This window comes from Carya illinoinensis, chromosome 5 (assembly GCF_018687715.1).
Source record: "Carya illinoinensis cultivar Pawnee chromosome 5, C.illinoinensisPawnee_v1, whole genome shotgun sequence".
NCBI classification, from domain to species: Eukaryota; Viridiplantae; Streptophyta; class Magnoliopsida; order Fagales; family Juglandaceae; genus Carya; species Carya illinoinensis.
In genome coordinates this window covers 46263717-46286077 of record NC_056756.1, presented here as the reverse complement: position 1 = coordinate 46286077, position 22361 = coordinate 46263717, and the positions used below count along the sequence as shown (strand labels likewise).

General features: G+C 32.4%; 3 protein-coding genes across 4 annotated transcripts; 2 read left to right on the top strand and 1 right to left on the bottom strand.

The window, feature by feature from the left end:
- Nucleotides 1–317: 317 nt before the first annotated feature.
- On the bottom strand, nt 318–5244 carry LOC122310891 (ELL-associated factor 1). The gene is made up of 4 exons (XM_043125130.1): nt 4915–5244; nt 4435–4796; nt 3244–3286; nt 318–1125 (listed from the first exon to the last, which is right to left on the bottom strand). The coding sequence occupies exons 1-4, from the start codon at nt 5030–5032 to the stop codon at nt 683–685; spliced, it is 966 nt and encodes a 321-aa protein (XP_042981064.1). The 5' UTR covers nt 5033–5244; the 3' UTR covers nt 318–682.
- A 1097-nt stretch (nt 5245–6341) lies between these two features.
- Nucleotides 6342–8584, top strand: LOC122311801 (protein PIN-LIKES 2-like). 2 transcript variants are annotated; one of them, XM_043126480.1, is made up of 2 exons: nt 6342–6501; nt 6966–8584. In XM_043126480.1, the coding sequence occupies exon 2, from the start codon at nt 7000–7002 to the stop codon at nt 8365–8367; it is 1368 nt and encodes a 455-aa protein (XP_042982414.1). In that variant the 5' UTR covers nt 6342–6501; nt 6966–6999; the 3' UTR covers nt 8368–8584. The 2 variants fall into 2 exon arrangements, with proteins under 2 accessions (XP_042982414.1, XP_042982413.1); XM_043126479.1 differs by having other exon boundaries at nt 6351–6602.
- A 5533-nt stretch (nt 8585–14117) lies between these two features.
- Nucleotides 14118–15654, top strand: LOC122308833 (probable ribose-5-phosphate isomerase 2). Its single transcript, XM_043122090.1, has one exon. The coding sequence runs from the start codon at nt 14546–14548 to the stop codon at nt 15362–15364; it is 819 nt and encodes a 272-aa protein (XP_042978024.1). The 5' UTR covers nt 14118–14545; the 3' UTR covers nt 15365–15654.
- The last annotated feature ends 6707 nt before the right edge of the window (nt 15655–22361 follow it).

Here is a 22361-nt window from a genome sequence, read left to right as displayed (position 1 = left end):
TAGTGTTTAAAATTCCCAATTATAATTTTTCAATCCAATATTAATTAATATATGGGAAACTTCAAATTTCAATAAGTCAAATTAGATGGTTTTTTTTTTCCCCCACTAGGTAACTCATCGCTGTCATACTTAATTCTCTATTACAACAGTTCAAATCAACACAAAAAAAAATTAAAAAAAGCCAATAAAAAAAATGAAAATAAACAATCATGTGGTATGGTATACCTGTTAATAAATTATAGGAAGTAATCAAACCTGACGAATAATTGATAAGAACTCACACTTTTATCACACACAACAAAAAAGACCAACACTTTTCTCAAAGGTAGGTGGTATATTCCCTCCATATTCAGTCAAACCCCACGGATTGGGAAGATAAATACTGAGTGAAAGAGGAGAGTTTCATGTTGTTCATGAGAATATAACCCATTATTACATTTTTCAAAAGCGGTATGGTAACACAAATAGGGTAGCTTAAGAAAATCTCTCATAAACACCAGAGCATGTAAAGATGATCCATGCCAATGGTACAACAAAAGGAAGGTAAACAAAATGTCTCCTTCAAAACCAGGATGGCTTGTTTTTAGTTTGCAAGCAAGCCATCCTTCTTTCGGTTTCATATAGATTCTGTATTTTCTGTCTTCAACTGCTATATCCTCAGGTTTAAGGTAGTTTGCCAATGTTATATAGAGGTAACCTCATCTTCATCACTGCGTTCACTGTCACTGCTGCTGCTGCTGCTGCTGCCACTTCCACTCCCGCTACTTCTGCTTCCACTCCCGCTACTACTATAACTAGAAGCATGCTTCTCCCTCTCCTCGGCATTCACCTGGGCTCTAAGTGCTTCTGCAGCATTGGGCCCCTTGTCCACCTCATCATCACTATCATCTACATCAGCAATCTCCTCGTCAGACTCATTGTGACGTGGTACATTGATATTAACTCCAACGTTGTCTTTTTCTTCAGTAACAGGTTCATCTTCAAGGGTTCCACTACCAAAAAGATCATCAATATCTATATCTTGATGGTCCTCAACTTCATCATTCTTAGGGGCTGGTGACGCCATGGAGACGTTTGGGGGATCAGATGGATAATCAGCAATCCGTTTACCCGCATGTTTTGCACCTGTCATGACATAAACATTGCATTCATCTTACAAGGGGCAACATGGCATAGAAGAAAAAGGAAAAAAGAATCCAGATTATTGCGCCAGTTCTCTGATAAACATCAGAATAAGGTATTAAATAAATTAATCAATGAAATCATTCACAGACAAATGAGGAGAAGCTCAAAATAGCTTGAAGGACAGAATGACTTGAAAATATTTTTCCTTTGACCTTTGAAGAAAACAGGCAACAAGTAGCCAGTATGTGGCTGTTTAATTGTCTCGACTCTCCACTTTATACAAGAATTCAAGATGGTTAAAAATATAGGCACCTGATACCTAACTTACTACTAAAGACTGGTGAAACACAAGCACTATAAAAGGAGCTGATCAATTGTAACTGAACATACATGTGATGAAATATTTAGGCAACCATTACAAAGTATCATCTGTGGTCTTGACATGTATGTGTTGTACACTCTCATGCAGGGGACGAAGCTAGAAATCTAATTTAGGGGGGGCCAAGGCACATGTAAAAATTTGTATATAAGATATGGCATAACTCCATATATATATATGTATGTATGTATGTCTGAGTAGAAGTTTGAATCCATAAAAAAAATAAAATACAATGAATTGTGCTAATTGAACTCATCACTCTTTCATTAAATAAAACTCATCAATTATGGCATCCGTCCTAATCTTTCAGCAATTTTCTTCTCAATATAGACTACTAAAGTAATTTTCAAGAAAGTCATCCTCCATTTTGTTTCGAAACCTTGTCTTAACAATGTTTATAGCTGAAAAGCTCAATCAGTAGTGGCCGTTGAAACTTGAAGTGTCAAGACAAGTTGAATCAATCTGTCAACTAGATAATAAACCTTGGTCATTCCAGTAGTTTTCAATACCAGACATCAGTAAGAAATTGTGGACAAGTTTTGTAGATCTGGATGATAAGGAACATTGTGCTTGTAATATTGTAGCTAAAATTTTAGTTAATCTTTTTCGTGTTCAGTAAAATCTTCTGATAAAACATCTCTACAAGGCCACATATATTGTCAACATTAAATGATTGATAAGTATCTTCATGTTCATGATTTGCTTTATTTATTTACTATTATTAATTTTTTAAAATACATGATTTGCTTTATTGAATTTGGGCAAGGCAACTGACAATCAAATTTGGAGGGTTAACTTTTATTTTTAACTTCTATAGTAATCGCATTTTTTTTTTTAATTTTTGGGGGAACTTAACACCACAATCCCCCCCCCCGGCCCGGCGGCGGCCGGCCCGCCCCTGCCTACCTTCGTTCATCCCTGCTCTCATATACTTTTTGATTTCACATCAGAACTGTTAATGAGGAGAAACCAGTTATTGACAAGAGAATTTTTTATAAGTACCATTTGACAATAGAAATCACATATCACATTAAATAAATAAAATAAAAAAAACCAGAAATTATGGACCCCAATCTAAGATTTATGAGTGAAATACGTTTTAAGAATCTTTTAAGCACTGAAAGTCTTTCAGATAAGATAACATTAGGTTAATTAATTTACTTTTGGCCTGAAAGAAGTTAGTATGTTTAATAGGCAGTCATGTACTATTTTAAGCCTATAGAGAGCAGTACACCTAACATTCAGTGAATAGGCTGTCCAATCCAATATCATGGCAAAAATGCTACCCTCGGTCAGGCAAGGGAGGCAAAGTAAACAAAGGCTGAGGTGCATACCTGTTAATAAACCCATTCCAAATTTTAAAAAAAAAAAAAAAATGTAATGTTTGACAGTGCTTATAGGAGACAATAACAATATGAGCATACAGATAGATAAAAGCAACAGCATCATATGAAATATATAAAAAATAATAATATAAAGGTAAGTCCAATAGTTAACATCTGAAAGGAGGCAAGGACAGAAAAGCTTTTGTTTTTTTGTTTTTATTGGTAAATGATGGAAAACGTATCTTCCAAATCCCCAGGAAAAGTCAGAATAGTAGGTTATTTTCAGAATCTAACCAACACAAGTGCGCTGCTATATTTTCAATCTATCAACTTATTGCTGCATCAGGAAATATATACTTTTTTTATAAGCATCAGAATATATAATGGAAACCTATATAAGCATATTACAGATACCTGGATTCTCTGGCTTGCCAATATCAATTCGTTCCACCTCAACCTGTACAAATCCAGAGCAAATAAGAGCCAAAAATATCAAATGGAGGAATAATGGATCAACAATTCCGATTCCTTTTTATTTCTTTTTTAGAACAAGCAGAGACGAACTAGACGAACAAAAACTCCAATGATTCACAAGGGTTGATTAAAAAATACTCATGGTGTCAATATCCAACTAAGGACATTAGTTGATTCACAAAAGTTCCAATTAATGTATGTCTACTTCAAAACATATCTCGTAGTATCAAGATTCCAAAGATATATGAATAGATAACCATGGCCATTTGCTTTTTCTCTCAAAAATTTGGAGTTACCACTAATTGATCTTTCCACAAGAACTTGAATTCAATAGGCTTAGCAAGTATAAGCCAATGGCCTAAACAACTTAGACTTTCTCATTTTGCTTCAGGAGACAATCGGATAAGAATTTATGGGGACTGAACAGGTATTTTTGATAATCTAATGTGCTATAGTCTCGATGTACTACGATGGGGTTTCCAATTTACAACAGAAATGATATGCCAAATGTATAATTCAAAAAAAGATTATCAATGATACATTTTTTCCCTCAAGGTTTTATAATGTTACATAGGTTCTAGACTATACAACTCAAGCTTGACCCATCAAGGTATTAATCCTAAGAAGTTAAACATGTTGACGAAACTAACATGAGAATTATTGTCTTTCTCGATCTGAACATGACCTAAACGTAAGATTAAGGAACTTATCAGAATCAACACTTCATCACGAGTCATTTACGCCATGAACAAAAACTTCATGGACTTCCTTCATCCTTGGATAAAGTGCTCACAAATTAAAGTTCTTCACATTGATCACATTGCTTTCTACCATTAACTAAATGCCAGTAGATAAAACAATGGCTACCTGCTTCAACTAGAGTTCCCTAATTACATTTATTTGGATTCAAATCCAGAAGTGAAAACAATAACAACCTCCAAACAAGCATTTTAATGTCTGAGAATTCCATAAGATAACAAGCTTACAATTATATATTTGGTTTCATTCCAATTTTAACGTCAAGTCTTCTGGGATCTTTTAAATTATTCTTTTTGTAATGCAAAATGCAATGCTTCAATCCTCTATGTATATCGAAGCAAACCCATTTTAACCAATAATTAAAAAACTCACCGGTACAGAGTGAGATGTGCTTCTACTAAAATTTGCTGGCTTTGCAGCCTTCCCAACCGGAGATAACCTCGGTTCTGGAACCGACTGCGCGGACACGTTGGAAGAGCCGGCAGCCGCAGATTCACCGGGCTGCCGAACGTGCCGGAGCTTATTAACTGCCCGATGAAGCCGTTCCAATCGAAAAGTCTGGCCATCGAAGAAAAGAACGGCGTCGTGTTCCTTGTACTCCTCACTGCTTCCCTCGAAAGTGACTTTGGGTTTTCCCAATTGATTGTTCTGGAATTCCACAGAAACCCTGTTTTCCTTGGTCTTGTGCAGCGATCCTGGCTTCGTCTTATCGATCGAAGCCGGTTTGAATTCATCTGCAACAATATCAAAATAAAAAAGTTTTTATTTCTTATTGATTTTGTCGCACTTTCTCGGGGAACCAAACAGCACATTAGAGCCACAAAATCAATATAAAATTTTTTATAAACTTACATCGGAAGGTGCAGTATTTGTTGGAGGAATCAGTTTTGAAGGATGAGCCTAAGGTTAGATTGTACCAGCGATCGGACTGAGGAGCGGTCTTGGGCTCTTCTTTGGAGTTTTTCGCCATTTTGTTGAAAGTTCGGGAGCCAGGAGGAAAGCCCAGGTGGGACCCACCTTGGGATTACATGGCAAGATCTGCGAATGGTTTAGGTACTGGGGAGGAGCCGAGCTCAAACCGAAGAAGAAAGATGAAGAAGAAGAAAGGGATGGATTTCCGGATTGAGACACGGAAACCAACGTTAGTGGGTCGTGGAAAATTCTAAGAAGTCATGCAGGGTATACAATGAGGGAATTATTGCCTTTTAACTTATTTCCCTTTTAAAATTATAATAAATCAATTTATATAGGTTTATCCCTCATTTTAACTACTTATACATTTAATTTTATTTTTAATTTTTTTATTTAATAATTAAATAAGTAATTTTTAATATATCTATGCATTTTTTATTTTTTTAAAATATTTCAATATATGAAAAAAATATAAAAAATAAAATTTATATTGATAGGCAGACTAACAGTCAAAGCTGAGCGGTCCACTAACACCATCCTAAATCTAAATACTATTTAATAATTATTTTCCTTTGATTGGTAAATGTTATTTGATAATATTACATCCACCTAATAAAATATAAATATATTAAAAATATAAAATATAATGTTTTATTATTGATATATTGATCATTAATATATATCTTATGTTAATCATATAAAAATAAATTATTAGTTATACGTTAGTTGAAACAAAAACTACCAAGCTAAATGTCAAATAATATTTTAAAACGAAAACTCAATTAGAAATTTAAAACTATTTTTAAAAAGGGTTTAAATAAAAATTATCATTTTTTTTCTTCAAATTAAAAAATGCACGTAAAGTATGGTAGAAATATTATATTATTAAAATCACTTTCTCAATCATAAATTTTTAGCAATATGTTATATTATAATAAATTAAGAATATCATATATTTCTAGTTTAAAATTATCTCATAATTACCTTTTGGCGATGAGATTTTTTTTTTTTTTTTGATAGGAACCTTTTGGTGATGAGTTGAATGAGCCACCATGTTTTTTTCTTTTTTCTTTTTTTGGTGTTTTTCTATATTTAAATATTTATAATTAATTAAATCTTTAGTGTTTAATTTACGGGAGGGTAATTTATCCAAAATACCAAATAATTATCCAAAAAAATGTGACACGCGTCATACATACGCAGATAATGGGGCAAAGGTCGAGCCTAAAGCCCAAGATAAATAAGACCAAATCGGCCCAAAGTTACAGAGATAATGGGCTTTCTATTTGGCTAGATGAGATTCTTGGTTAGAGCGGCATTTTCCAATGGTATTTAGCAACTGACAAATATCACTATCAAGCCCAATGCATTTACGGCGAAATTCTTCGGACCTTGGTTTTATTGGGCAAAACGGGGGAGGCGCAGTTTGTGCCTTATGGGACCGACCGTATGATTTTCAAGGAAAGACAATGTTAACTTGTTGGGATTTGAGAGGGGTGTTTGCTGTGGGACTGTCTTCGTCTTCAGGTATGTACTTTGTATCCGAACCTCATGAATCTTCTCTCTGTAACTCAAGTTTTTTGCCGCAAGCTTACTAGGCCTCCCGGGTTATTACTCTTCCATGTTCTGTAAGATCTCCTTCTTTTGCCTCTTGTCTAGTTCATGCAAATTAGTTTTTGATCTTTTTGTTGAGTGCTTGAAACACTTATTATTCTCGTGGGTTTTCTTCGAGCTAAAGAGAAAGAATCTGCAATACCCTCTTTCTATTATTACTTTTTGGAGAAATAAACCCATGTTTCATGTATTAGTGTTTGTTACGGTTCGTGTCATCCTATGTATGTTGGATTTCTTTGATTTGGGGTAGTCTGTGATGATATTGTCAATGGCAATATTATTAATTTATCTGCAATTCTTGATAGTCTGCAATTCTTAATCTTGGTTGTATTGAATTCATTTATTTTTTGTCAATTTTTTGTTTGATCTATTTGCAGAAATAATTGTTGGTTTTTGGTGCAAACGGACAAAATGTCGCGTTACTTGACTGAGCTATATCAAAATAATATGAAGTCTAGTGGTGAAGATTTGCTAACTGCAATAATCCCTTTGATGAACCTCCTTTCCCTCACGGCTATTGGTCTGGTTCTTGCCCACCCAAAAACCCAAATAATCCCGAGAGCGACATTTAAGCTCCTCAGCAAGCTTGTTTTTGCTCTGTTCTTGCCGTGCCTAATCTTTACCGAACTTGGTGAAAGCACTACACTTGAGAACTTTGCTCAGTGGTGGTTTATACCCATTAATGTGTTGATCAGTACTGCTATTGGTTGTTTCCTTGGGTACTTAGTCGTGATTATTTGCCGCCCACCACCACAGTTTAAAAGATTCACCATTATCATGACTGCATTTGGTAATACCGGAAATCTCCCTCTTGCCATTGTCGGATCTGTTTGTCACACTGCAGATAACCCATTTGGACCCCATTGTCATTCGAGAGGGGTGGCTTATGTCTCTTTTTCTTCCTGGGTTTCTGTGATTCTTGTTTATACCCTTGTGTATCACATGATGGAACCTCCGTTGGAGTATTATGAGATTATTGAAGAAGGGGTTGAAATTGAGGAAGAGCAAGCAGTTAATGATGCCAGTAGGCCTCTCCTTGTAGAGGCTGAATGGCCAGGTATTGAGGATAAAGAAACTGAGCATTCCAAGACACCCTTTATTGCTAGAACTTTCCAAAGCATATCAAATGTTTCAGAGTCTTCTTTTCCTGATATCGAGGTTTTGGGAGAAGGTGGTAGGAACAGCCCCAGGTCCAGCCCCAGGTCCATTAGATGTTTGGCTGAGCCTAAAGTCATGAGGAGGATCAGAATTGTTGCCGAGCAAACGCCAATACAGCACATACTTCAACCCCCAACGATTGCTTCTTTGTTAGCTATCATCATTGGCACAGTGCCTCAGCTAAAGGCTCTTTTCTTTGGATATGATGTTCCACTATCTTTTGTCACTGACAGTTTAGAGATTTTAGGTGGTGCAATGGTGCCTTCTGTGATGCTTATGCTTGGAGGTATGCTCGCAGAGGGACCAATAGATTCTACACTTGGGCTTCGAACGACAGTTGGTATAAGCATTGCAAGGCTCTTAGTGCTTCCCGTGCTTGGAATCGGTATAGTAGCATTATCTGACAAGATGAATCTTCTGGTCCAGGTTGATGCAATGTACAGATTTGTTCTTTTGTTGCAGTACACAATGCCAAGTGCCATTTTGTTGGGAGCAATTGCCAGCTTGAGGGGATATGCAGTTGGCAAGGCTTCATCGCTTCTCTTCTGGCAGCATGTGTTTGCCCTCCTCTCTCTTTCATTGTATATTGTGATTTATTTCAAAATAATCTCCTATGTTTGAGGTTTGTATGATATTCTATTGCCTTGAAGCCCTTCAATTATTGATTACTGTAAATGTTATTATCGTTACCTCTCTCCATTGTAGTATATTGCTCAAATAAGATTTACTTGTATATTTGCTCTATGGTGCTCTATTGAGTACTGGTGGTGGAGGTGATTGATGGTTATATTATGAAGGTTAACTTTGCAGAATGATTATATATGGTTCTTCTTGTTTATTGAATGCATCAGTGGAAGTTACTGAATGCACAACTCTGCGACTAATTCCGTTTTCTATAAACTGTTTTGTGGGAATTAGACTTGATTATTTATCTAGTAGGCAGATATCGGCACCAAAAACCTTTTGAAAAATGAATACTGGGGCTGAGTTCCTAAGTTTCGAACATGCTATCCTACTTTGAATGTCTTTCTGTCAATTCAGACAATTTGGCTTTTATGATGTACAGTTGTAGAAGTTCGGTTGATTTTCAAGGACACCGGTTTTCAATCCAACTCAGTCCATGAGTCTCGATAATGTTGAGACATCGTGTCCTGTAATAGAAAGAAAAAGGTGATCCCGATGAAATTTCGAGGATATTTCCTGATGGTTATGTTAGAAAAAATGGAGAAAATGGCTATACTTAAAAGAGTTCAAGAAAATATTTTGGTTTGGAATTATTGTAAGGAAAATGATAGATAATTCGAGAAAGTTTACCTATCATTTGTACCAATCATGTCCTTATTTGTAAGATTTGTGTTTGTTTATTTTTAGTATTGTGTTTGTTTATTTTTTATTTTTGTGTTTTTTTTAAATACATAAAAAAATGCTTTGAAAAAGGAAAAGAAACATTTACAAAGTCGGTACAAATTTTCGGTGAATTTTCTCGGGGGCCCTATCAGCTTCCTTATATAAGATCTAGAAAAATTTAATTGCAAGCATAATTGTACATTAATATATATACCAATCTAATGTGATTAGTCAAAAAGTAAATTTTATTATAAATAGTATAATTTTGAATATGAAGGAATCAGTATCGATTCGTTCATTAATATTTAATTTTGTTCGTATGTAGTAAAACTCATAAGATCTAGTCTGTGCTTTAGCTAGACTTTCCTGTTACCAAATTCTGTCACGATGCTTCTGATAAGCTCATCGGCTTTGTTACTATGTTTATATCCTTAATTACTTTCATTTGGTTTGATTGTTTGAAATTTGAACTTATCCTATTGTAGCAACTGAACCAATTGACTCAAATGCATTATCAACAGTTGATTACATTGAAACCTTTTTGTCTTTAAAAAAAATTGATAGGAAAATGATTTATACAAAGTTAGAGTGCTCAATCCTCATATAAGCACTTTGAAAAAAATTATTCATTTGAAAATTTTACTTTTTTATGATAATTCAAACTTTTTTTTTTTTTTTTTCGAATAGACCATACGGAAGTTACATGCTCCATATCTATATTTAAGTTTCAAACATTATGAAATAGTCAAGGTTGTTCGTAATTAGGATGACAATATGTTACACGACTCATTAATCTAACACGAATACGATACGATAATAGAGGATTAGGATTAAGGGTGGCAATATGTCACACGACCCGTTAACCCAACACGAACACGACACGATAATAGCGGGTTAGGGTTTAGCCTTAATGGATTCGGGTCAAAATGAGTTGACCCGTTAAGACACGATTGCTTAACGGGTTGATAATGGGTTAACCCGTTATAGCTCGTTATGACACGTTAAGAAAGTTAAAGTTACAATTATACTCTTATATCTAAAAATAAAATTGTTAAAATTTCAATTTCGATATTTTTATTATTTGGATTGTAGTTTTGGACTTATAATTAGTTTTATAATTTTTATAGATATTGTAATTTTAACATTTATATAAAATTATGCTAAATTTAATCAGATTAATTTTAAGTCTATTCAACCCATTTATGTAAATAGTTTAAAATGAATTGTATTGTGTCGTATTAACCTATTTTGTAATATTTTCTTAATTTATTTGTTTACTTATAAAAAAAACATATTTCATAATATTTATTAATGGGTCAAAACGGGTTGACACAACACGACCCGTTATGTTAATGGGTCTTGTTAGGATTTGAGATTTTGACACGATAAACTTAACGGGTCGGGTTAGGGTTGACCTATATGACCCGTTAACACGATTTGACACGACACGAACACGACCCGTTAACACGATTTGACACCCCTAGTTAGGATTTAGTCTTAATAGATTCGGGTCAAAACGAGTTGACCCGTTAATATATGATTGCTTAACGGGTTGATAATAGATCAATCCTTTATGACACGTTATAACTTGTTATGACAAGTTAAGAATGTTAAAATTATAATCATACCCTTATATTTTAAAATAAAATTGTTATAATTTCAATTTCGATATTTTTATTAGTTGGATTGTAATTTTGGATTTATAATTAACTTTATAGTTTTTATAAATATTGTGATTTTAAAATTTATATAAAATTATGATAAATTTAATTAGGTCAAATTGCTTAATTTCGGACTTATTCAATCTAGTTACATAAACAGTTTGAAATGAGTCATATTATATCGTGCTAACCTATTTTATAATATTTACTAATGAGTTAAAACGGGTTGACACGACATGACCCATTATGTTAATGAGTCGTGTTGGGGTTTGAAATTTTGACACGATAAGTTTAACGAATCAAATTAGGATTGAGCTATATAGTATAATATACATACTTTGACATGACATGAACACAACTCGTTAATACGATTTGACACCTCTATTTGTAATAAAGAAAGATTAATAAGTTATGTTATTTACAAGTTGGTCTGGATGTATTGAATGTATAAATAAATAAATTTACAAATAGATAATTTTCTGGCCCTAAAATTGTTTTCCCTCCTCGTTTCAAAAGAGAAGCTAGACAGTGTTTTAAATTTCGTACCATACCATTTGGTACGGTTGAAATATTTCGTTTCCATGACTTAATCGATACAAAGAAGAATATTGTTTCGTACTGGTCTGAATTTTGGTCGTTTCAGCCCATACCAACTGATATTTTGGCCTGTATCGACTAATATTTCAACCTTTATTTATTTATTTATTTTTTTAATTTCTTTAAACTATATGTTTATTTTTTAACCCTTAATTTAGATCAGATTATTTATAATTTTTCTATATATATAATTTATTCATATGCTGCTTATTATTTTAAAATATAATTTATTTATATATGAATTATTCCTAAACGGTATATATAATAGAATCGATGTCAAAATATTTAATTTTAGTGTCTTAACTGATGAATTATTCAAAACTCTGAAGCCTGGTCAAGAGCATGAAAACTGAAAAGTATGCGGACCATTTCGTGGTCAAATTGAACTTTGTTATGCTTGTTGCTTGTCTTTCCAAACTCTCTTAACATATATATCCTTGACTGGATTTCTTTTCCTCAGATTTAATTACCATGGTCATTCTTAAGTCTTGATGATTGATGAGGTGCGGCATCCGAAAAGGGATGGGAAAGGAGTTATCAAATACCTTAAATTTATCATATTTTAAAACATTTTTCATTCAATTATCAATTATTTGTGATCATGTGCAAGGGATTGTTGATTGATTCCATTCATATTGCATAATATTATACGTGAGATTTCTTTATTTTTATTTTTATTTTTTAACTTAAGTTACAATAGTGCTTTCAACTTTTTTGATGAGATGTTTAAAAGATGAAATGAGATGAAATTTTTGTGAATAATAGTACGATGGTTTGTGAATAGTGATGAGATAATTTGAGTTAAACATTTATTAAGTTTTGAAAAATGAGATATAAAAAGTTGAAAAAAAAATATTATAAAATTAAAATATCATTAGAATAAATTATTTTATTTTAGGATTTAAAAATATTGAATTATTTTTTATTTTTTATTTGAAAGTTTGGAAAAGTTGTAATAATTTACTTGAAAAAGTTATAATTTATTTGAGTTTTGCTATGCATCATCCTACACATCACACGGCACACTTAATTTTATTTTTTAATTTCTTTTTAATTTTATTATTTTTAAACTAATTGAATTATTCTACTCATCATCTAGATAAAAGAAAAAAAATAAAAAATTATATATGATGTGTGGTGTGAATATAATAAGTAAAATTTTTCTATGTCCAAACAACCCCTCAATCTCGTTATGCTACTCCAAACAACCCCTCAATCTCGTTATGCTACTCCTACTCCTACTCCTAGCCATGCATCATGAATGGAATTGGGAATTAACAAGGCCTGTGGCCTCAGTAACATGTTTCCTACTAACCTCATAAAGTGGACTAAAATTCATATCATACCTGATAATAAGACTTTAATGATTGATGAGTCATATCATCTTATCACAATCAGCTAAAAGTATATAAAATTTGAGTAGTACTGAATATAAATTTTACTAATGCAAGATTAGTACATATCTTTGGTAAAAAAATGTATCCTAATTTTATATCTTATATATGTAGGCATGAGATGCTTACTAGAATTATTCATATTTTATTTCATTAAAAAAAGAAATATTAACGGAGAATAAAAGCAGGCAGACAGGAGAGATTGGGAATATGCGGAGAATCGTGAAGACTGAAGACAGCAAGCTCCACGCCTTTAGTTAATTCCCATGCCGATAAAACTCATGAAATTGGCTCATCGATTGATTCCATTCACATTGGCCCACCTCTCATGATACAACCTATATCAAATCAACCTATATCGATGGACCACGACCATGCCCACGATGGACGGTCCATAGTACCCCACCCTCACCATTCTTTTTTAACTTTGCCTTCGCTCTTTTTTCAACCCTTTTCATGATAGTACTATTCTTTTATTACCGATTTATTACTGTTTTTATATTTGATTTTTTTTAATTTTTAATTTTTAATTTTACTTAGTTAAGTGGTTATTAATAAAATTATATATTTTTTAAATTTTTTCTTAATTATTAAGGATGTTAAAAAAATACCTTAAAAAATTCTTAATACTTTATAAAAAAATAAATGGGTAGTGATGAGGCAGTGACATGAAATATTATGATAGAATAAAAGTATTTAAAATAACTCATTTTTGTAATGAAATATATATAAATTGATTTTTCTAAAGATAATAAAACCAAATGTATATGTTCTATATATAGTCTTATAAAATTAAGAATTTGTAAATTTATATTCTTATAAGTTATTTTTAGTTGTGATTTTTTTATTAGAAGAGAAATAATTTTTACAGTATTAGAGCATTTAAGATTTGTACACTTCATTTGAAAAAAATATATAAGTCTGGACTCAAATGAATAGATACAGCGGCATTACATGTACCTATACAAAAGATTAGTTTATGAATAATACTATATATAATTATAGAGTATGCAATGTGTAATCATTTTAAAAAAATAATAGAATTTATTATTAAAAAATTAATTTTTTATATAAATTTTATATTTATTCAATTTTTTAAAAATAATTATACAACTCTTATACATTTATAATTGCAACTATTATTTCTAAAAAATATAAATTATCAAAGACAAGTTGATTTATATGAAATGTTATAATTTATTTTTATTTTTTGTGATTTTAATTAATAGAAATATAATGAAATTAGTTTAATTTTTAAACAATTCAAATGTGAATCAACGTAAATCGACACTTGATTTTTCTTCAAAAGAATCAAAACGTGCTTGAAGGGGTATGAATCAATGTCTTTTTTCCCCGCCGCTTGAAGTACGCCAAAGTTCTGTCTATCTTTCGTATCTATTCATTCAATATTTGAATGTAATATATCGAAACCTTTTCCCCTGATTTGCTCCGTCATCTTCCCTGCACCATCCATCCCACCTTCAGTTTTTTTTCCTTTATAAATCGAACCACACAAGCCTCAAGTGTCCGAGCCTCCTCTCTCTCTCGCGCCCTCATTCTCTTCACCACACATTCCGGGATAACCCATATCTCTTCAGGTATACGACTATTCGTCTCGAATTTGTTTTTGGCTTTTGTTTTGTTGCCGATAAAAGCCTTAACTCATTCAAGGTACTGGGTTTTCTTCGTACATCAGAACCCTACATCACAATGAACGTACAAATAGCCACTTGAATAGACTAAAATCGCAATCCTAGATTTTAGTTTTCTTGGGTTTGGTGAGGAAAGATATTCTAGGAGATGGCCATCCCTTATCCCCATTTTATTGGTTCAGAGAAGTCCGCCATGGAGACGGGGATTCTCGTCCCTTCTTCTCCATCATCTGCTACTCTGTCTCCGGTCATTCTGACCCAGGACGAGCTCAAGAGGATTGCCGCATACAAGGCCGTGGAGTACGTGAAGTCCGGCATGGTCCTCGGACTCGGCACCGGCTCAACTGCCAAGCACGCAGTAGACCGCATCGGTGAGCTATTGCGCCAAGGCAAGCTCCATAGTATCGTCGGCATCCCCACGTCGAAGAAAACCCACGACCAAGCCGTTTCCCTCGGCATCCCTCTATCTGATCTCGACGCGCACCCTGTCGTCGACCTCGCCATCGACGGCGCCGACGAGGTCGACCCCTTCCTTAACCTCGTCAAGGGCCGAGGTGGGTCCCTCCTCCGCGAGAAAATGGTGGAGAGCTCTTGCCGGAAGTTCGTCGTCATTGTGGATGAGTCCAAGCTCGTCAAGCATCTGGGTGGTAGTGGGCTCGCCATGCCGGTCGAGATAGTACCCTTTTGTTGGAAGTTCACCGCACAGAGACTGCAGAACCTGTTTGAGGACTCGGGTTGCGTTGCCCAGCTCAGGACTTCTGTCGAAAACGGAGAACCCTTTGTGACAGATAATAGGAATTACATTGTGGATTTGTATTTTAAGAAGGATATTGGGGATTTGAAGGCCGCGAGCGATGAGATTTTGCGGCTAGCTGGTGTTGTGGAGCACGGGATGTTCCTTGACATGGCCACTACGGTGATTGTGGCCGGGGAGCTCGGCGTCACGGTCAAGAATAAGCTCAAGTGATTTTATGATCACTGTTTAACTTCATTTATATTTAGGAATAATGAGTATTGAAAATTCATTGCTTTGATACAAATTGTGGAAAAGAGTAATTGGTGATTATTTGTATTGGTGGGAAGTCTTTGGTTTTCTAGAACCAATGATATGGTAGGAACTTTGGGAAGGTTCTCCTCAAGTATGGAGATAAATGATTAGGAAGAAGAATTAGGAGTTTTAGTTTTTGTTGACAGATAAATGACCGGCATGTTGGCCCTGTAACGCTCTTTGAAAATGAAATTTTGCTTCTTTTTTCATTTGTCGTTACTGGTTTTTTCTGCTATGCATACTAGGACTTTTTTTTTATAGTTAACAGTCTTGCATGGTTATTGCTCTGCAATTGATTGGGGAGCTATTCATGTTTTGCTTGGTGTCTTCAGTCTGTATCTGGAACTTGGCAGGATTGGTGTACATGCTTTTCTCTGAAAGTGCATTTAATATGTTTTTAAGTAACTACAATCTCTTTCTATTACAACGATGAGAAGACACGGACATATGTTTAGCCAATGTTTCTTTTCCGACCTGTAATTCTTTTTGCAAACGTCTGCTGGGTCTATTATGCTTCTGTTCTAGAGGAAGGTTTTACACAAGTATTCTGAAGCAACACACTGGAGTCAAAGGGGGTGGGTAGCAGTGGCCTGTGTCAACCAAGAACAATGCTACCTTCATCAGTTGTGTATCTAATATATGTCGAACAATTGTAGTGGTCGGGTATAGGCTTATAGTTCTGGTTATAACAGTATAGAACCTTGCTCTTGGACACAGCCTGGTTTGATACGTCAGCTGTGTGATTGTCTTAGTTCTGCTCGTAATAGTGTTGTTTGACCTTTGTGGATTTTAGTACAAGATATATGGTATTCACAAGTCATTTTCCAGTGATTGTTTTGTTCACTTGGCACCAATGGAATACTTAACACTAAGGATTTTCTTGCAATGACTGCTTATTAGATAATATCCAACTATTATTTATTTTTGGGTGGGGGAGGGGAGTTGACATTTACCTTGTCTCCCCTGGGTTTGTCACGGCACACTTATTCAAGGCTCTTAGAACCCCATGGAGCCACCGTTGTATTAGATGTTTAGACTCTAGAGCCTTTGAAGGTAGTATACATATATAGACTACTTAGTTAACACGAGCATGGTTGGAAGCTACAACCAATGTTTTTGTCCTGTTAATTTGAGCCATTCCTCTGTATTGTCAATTGTGATGCTTCTTTGTAAAGCTTGTTCTATTTTGTGTAGCTGCTGTCAAGGGAGAGCAAATTCGTGTACGTTCTCTTCTCTAACCATAAAATTTGGCTCACCATTTGGAAGATAAAACTCCTACGCATGGGTGCCAACCATCCCATTTTGTCCTTGTCTGCAGTTCTTGCATTTTTGCTGTGAACGATTAATTGCAGCATCGAGGAGTGCATTTGGATGCTAAGCTAATCTCAGGTGATCTATAAAGAGTAGTGAATAATAGTGAAAAATAATAAATAATTTGTGAATAATAATGAACTGTTTGTAAATAATAATGAAGTAACCAAACGTACAGTGCATGTATCATAGATAAATAAGTATGTTCTGAAATTGGTTTGAGAAGCTATAGAGCTTTAGAACTGTTAACCCTTTTTATAGAGAACTTGAATGGATATAATTTCAGGAAGCTACACAGGTTTGAACGCTCCCTAAGTCAGAAGCTTTTAGATTTTCAATGGTGGAAATGTTGTGTAATCCAATAAAATCTTCAGCCTACATTAGATTAGTTAAGTCGGATGTCAGTGAAAGTCATAATTTAATTAATGTAACTCAAATTTAGCCTACATTAGATTAGTTAAAGTAAAGTCATCTACGGATATTAGTTATAGTAAATCTATCCCACAAATCATATATGACTTGAATTGTAACCAAGTCATATATGACTTGAACTGTAGCAAAGTTATATGTATTTTTTATTATTTCCATGATTGTTGCTCAACAGCATATACTCTAGACAGTAGTACAATTTCTTGCTCAACAGCATATAAATTGTTAGAGATTGTGAAAATAAAAATAAATAAATATTTAAATAAATAAAAAATTACATTAAAAAGTAGATAAAAATTAAAAAAAAGAAAATAATAATATTTTATTATTATAGAGAGTGTAATGACTAATCTAATATGAAGTTCGAGTTTTGAATAGTCAACAACCAAAAAGTGATATAGTAGCCAAATTTTGACCATTAAAATAATTAATATAATGCTAGTGCTCTTGGGCCTGTAGAAAACTCTGCCCAATGTCATTCACGGATCCACAATTTGACTAAAGAGAAGGGTTAAGTCCATGCAGGGATTACAAAAAAAGGCTTGTAATTTGATCTGATAGATAGAAGGTTCATGGATAAGCCTTTGGTAAAGGATATTAACCGAAGGTATCGTCCGTATCCTTCTTTACCCAAGCAAAAAAGAATCGAAGGGTTGAGTTGAGTTGGGTTGCAACTCTTATTCGAACTGAAATGATGATAAAATCTGATTAACCAAGAGAAAGTGAGATCATTCTGTTTCTTTTCCTTGCGGGTCTCTGATTTGGGATCTTTAGGTATGTGGAGGGATTAATATTAATATGATCCAAACAAGGCCTAATGCCTATCACCACTAAAGTATAATTATCTAAGGAAGTTGTGTGATTTAATTTAGGCCTAGCTGCCCTACTTATTAGGAAGGATGAATCCTCAATCCATGGATATTTACGACATTGCGATTAGATAACTCTCATACATCAAGAATAAACCTCCAAATGGATAAGCATTGTGCGAATTTAATCTGTTTATGGCATTTATCCAATAGATCTCTACGCCTATATATAAGAGTAACTCGTAACTCTCGAATCATCTGATTACACATTGTTGAATCACTATTCATCACTCATTACTAACTTAAGCATCAGATTTGTCACAAGCACCACCTACATAGCAGCTTGCCAGTTAATGATCACATTCAATGGTCATACCATATGTAAAGTATTGATGATGGTGCAACATATAAAAAGGGAAAAAAAAAAAAAAACGGTAAAGAGTACATAGCAATTTAAAAGAAAAATAAATGCTTTAGTCATAAAGAAATTTTATAAAATTAAATTCACGTGATACGTTAAATTATAAAATTACTTTTATTGTAAAGTAGATTTCATGTATTACATTAAGCCACTTCAGCTTGTAAATTTACTTTTATATAATTATTTTTTTTTCTAATAAGAACATATCTATGTTGTATAATGCTTAAATACTTAATACGAAAATACTAAGTTGCCCATCCAAATTGTTCCTAGGTTGCCTCTTAGGTGCTGTTTGGATAATAAGATGAAATGTGATAATTTTATATGAAAATTGAATAAAATATTATTAAAATATTATTTTTTAATATTATTATTATTTTAAAATTTAAAAAAATTAAATTGTTTATAATATTTTTGTTCCATTCATTTATGGTGAATTGGGGAAATCTTGGGTGGGAGTGTATCTGAACGGTGGTTAGGTTGTTACCAGCAATCAACAAGCGAACGTTAATATGGCCAAAGATCCAACAAATTCCGGTAGAGGATTCCATTAAAAGCCCAAATCAATCCATCAACGCAGATTTGTGGGCATTAACGTTCCCATGAGTTAAGAAATTAATCACCATTAGTTTGGACGTTAATGAACAATCAGTTCATTTTCATGATAATATTATAAGGAGATTGCCAAGTGTCAACGTCCACATGCACAAGAAACTCCGACGCTGACGAACTGTCGGTTGTTGCCATGTCTCGTCAAGATTGTTATACAAATAACGGTTATTGGTAGACAACATCGTAATTTGTGAATCGCGATCATTAAAGTCTATATTGAAAACAATATGATATGCAAAATATGACATAGGTTGTAAATTAATTACATGCGTGAATCATCATCTATTTGAATCAGAATGAAAATTCAATAACGACCGTGATTTTAATAACTTAACTACCGAAATAGTTGTCGTGATAGTCTCTCGACATCCTAAACCTTTATAAATGCATATACATTAGCAACAAGAATATATATAATCTAAAATAAGAGAAGCAATATTTCACATGCAACTCATCCTCTTCAAGTTAGGGGTAGTAAATCGTATTTTTGAGTTGTATTAAGTTATGAATATTTGACTATATAGATCAATCTAAACTCGACCTGTTAAACTAAATATATCAAATTTTCAAATTCTAACACAACTCATTTATATAATAGATCATTTTGTATCACCCGTTTTAATCTGTTTAATAATTAATTAAAAATAAATTAACATAACACGATTTATTTAGATCTGTTTTTTGTAAATGAGTTGAACTAATATATAAAACTCATTTGACCCAATTAACATAATTTTATATAAAAGTTAAAATCTATATTTATTAGTAACCATAATATCTTAAACAATATATCAATATTTTTCAAATTTTAACACATAATAAAATCAATATTACAAACTATATAATAACAAATATAAACATATGTCTGAAATTACAATCCCAATACTAAAAACAATAAAAATATATGTATATTGAGAAATATCAATATTATAACTTATTAATAATAAAATTTTAATTTTGAAATAAAATCTAAACAAATCAAAATGGGTTGATTTCGTATTAAGCTGGTTGGCCGTTAATAAATTGCATCTAAACAGATCAACTCATTTTGATCCGAATATATTAACATCAAACCAAATCCGTTATTTTGTATTATGTTCATATTGAATTTATGGATCGTGTCACATATTACCACCTATACTTCTAACTAAAGATCTCACACATTGCTTAATTAATGGATGATTCTAGCTAGCTAGCTTATTTAGCATGCATGTTTGTTCTTACATAACATTTTGGTCTACATCTCTTAAAAGTATAAACCGCTGCAAGCACATTCTATGCTCGATTATATTACTGTTTTACCAACAATATGCCTCCGATGCCTGTTTTTCCTGTTATAGGTATGTATATACATAATTCATTGATATGGTATATCTAGATTATTACATGCAATGAATTTATAGAAAGTTTATTTAGAGTGTGTTAAAAATATAATACAAATAATTAAACATACTTCTTTTCATCAGTTTAATCTTTTAAGATAAGTAGTGATTTTATATGTTATTAAAATAGAAGTCAGTTAAAAATCTGACTTTACATTTTATCTTATTTAAAGTTCAAATACAAAATTATCTCAAATTTAAATTAACCTAGAGATAATGATGGAAAATACATCATATCATATCCAATCTCACTCAAAAGGTAAAGATCAATCAAATTATCTCTTAGTACTTGTAATCTAGATATGATTCATGGACTATATTATGCATATATACTCTACCAGTCATCCTTAAAGCGCCAAGGATTTTCTCCTAATTCGGTTTATAGTGCATACAAATAGCCACATGATGATCAGAAACGCAGCAAGAGCTCAATTTTGTTGACAGGTGTTATTTTGAGATCCTCTTGTTTGTATCCAGAGATGAGATGAGATGAGTTGAGATTAAACTTGAAAGTTGAATAAAATATCATTAAAATATATTATTTTTGTATTGAAATTCAAAAAAATTGAATTGTTTATTTTATTTTATATAAAAATTTATAAAAATTATTATAATTAAGATAAGATGAAATAAGATAGGATAAGATGATATTAACTTTTTGGAATAGTTAATATAATATCATTGGATCCAGTTCATAGCAAAGCAATTGAATTGCTTTGTTAGTTGGGAAAGATTCTTAAAAAATCATGTATCTTCAACTTCATTCGAAATTTGGAACATGCTCTCTCTCTCTCTCTCTCTCTCTCTCTCTCTCTCTCTCTCTCTCTCTCTCTCTATATATATATATATATTATACCTAAATAGATCTCCAAATTAGGAATACAGAGGCAGGCCCTTCTTCTTTTTGTCATATTGTGCTGATTGGTTCACTCGGGCTGCTTGCTTAATAAGGTACAAGGAAAATGCTATTCTTTTAACTGGTGGTTACAATTGAAAGTTATCATTAAGACTTTTTTTTTATTATTATTTTTTAATTAATAATTAAGTAAATATTTTTTAATAATATTATAAATTTTTTAATTTTTAAAAAATATTAAAAGAATGCGTATAAAAGAAAAGTAAAAAAATATTGAGCAGCACCACCCAACAAACGAGAGAACAAATTCTCTGTTCTTTCTGAAATTTGACCCTAGAGAAAGTAATATGAAAGCGTTTTTTTTAATAAATAAATGATTTATTAAGTCATTAATTATGCAAGTTAACGTGCAATTCATTTAAAAAATAAAAATATAAGACTCAAGTAAAAAAATTAATTTTTTATTTTATTTTTTATGATGGATTCAATTTTTTTCAAAATAAATATATAAAATTTACAAATCTTAATACTGTAACTATTATTACTTTTCTTTTTATAAAAAGAAAATATTTTCCGTATAAATTTTGCATTCTTTTAACTTAATTTGATACATTTAATGCAGGAGTAACTTTAGTAATAATAAAGTCTCATTTAGTCATATAAATAAGATAAGATAAAATAAGATATATTTTTAAAAATTAAATAAAATATTATTATAATATAATTTTTTAATATTAATTTTATTTAAAAATTTAAATATTTATAAAAATTAAATTATTTATTATATTTAATTTAAAAATTTATAAAAATTATAATAATAAAATAAAATAGGATGATATAAGATAATAAGGATGCCTTAAACTAAGACCTGTGAAATTCATTCTTATTCCATGTCAGATGTTTCGACGGTGTATATATACTCTGGAGCGTGGACACCTTTTTGTTTTGCTTTTGAAAGAAATGCTATCCATCAAATATGACAAATCTCAGAATACTGTTTACTGAAACTGTAGATTCCTTTCAAGTCAGGAAGACTTTATGTGCTTTGAAAAAAGTAGATGGGATTATCTCCACCTTATCAACTTGCCCATCTTTC

Excerpts from the sequence above, each read along its gene's own strand:
- LOC122311801 (XM_043126479.1), top strand. The coding sequence starts at position 6,526 with ATGAATCTTCTCTCTGTAACTCAAGTTTTTTGCCGCAAGCTTACTAGG. Across the intron at positions 6,603-6,965 it reads TTATTACTCTTCCATGTTCT|AAATAATTGTTGGTTTTTGG; the intron begins GTAAGATCTCCT and ends ATCTATTTGCAG.
- LOC122308833 (XM_043122090.1), top strand. The coding sequence starts at position 14,546 with ATGGCCATCCCTTATCCCCATTTTATTGGTTCAGAGAAGTCCGCCATG.
- LOC122310891 (XM_043125130.1), bottom strand. The coding sequence starts at position 5,032 with ATGGCGAAAAACTCCAAAGAAGAGCCCAAGACCGCTCCTCAGTCCGAT. Across the intron at positions 3,287-4,434 it reads GCACATCTCACTCTGTACCG|GTTGAGGTGGAACGAATTGA; the intron begins GTGAGTTTTTTA and ends GGATTTGTACAG. Across the intron at positions 1,126-3,243 it reads TGGCAAGCCAGAGAATCCAG|GTGCAAAACATGCGGGTAAA; the intron begins GTATCTGTAATA and ends ATGTCATGACAG.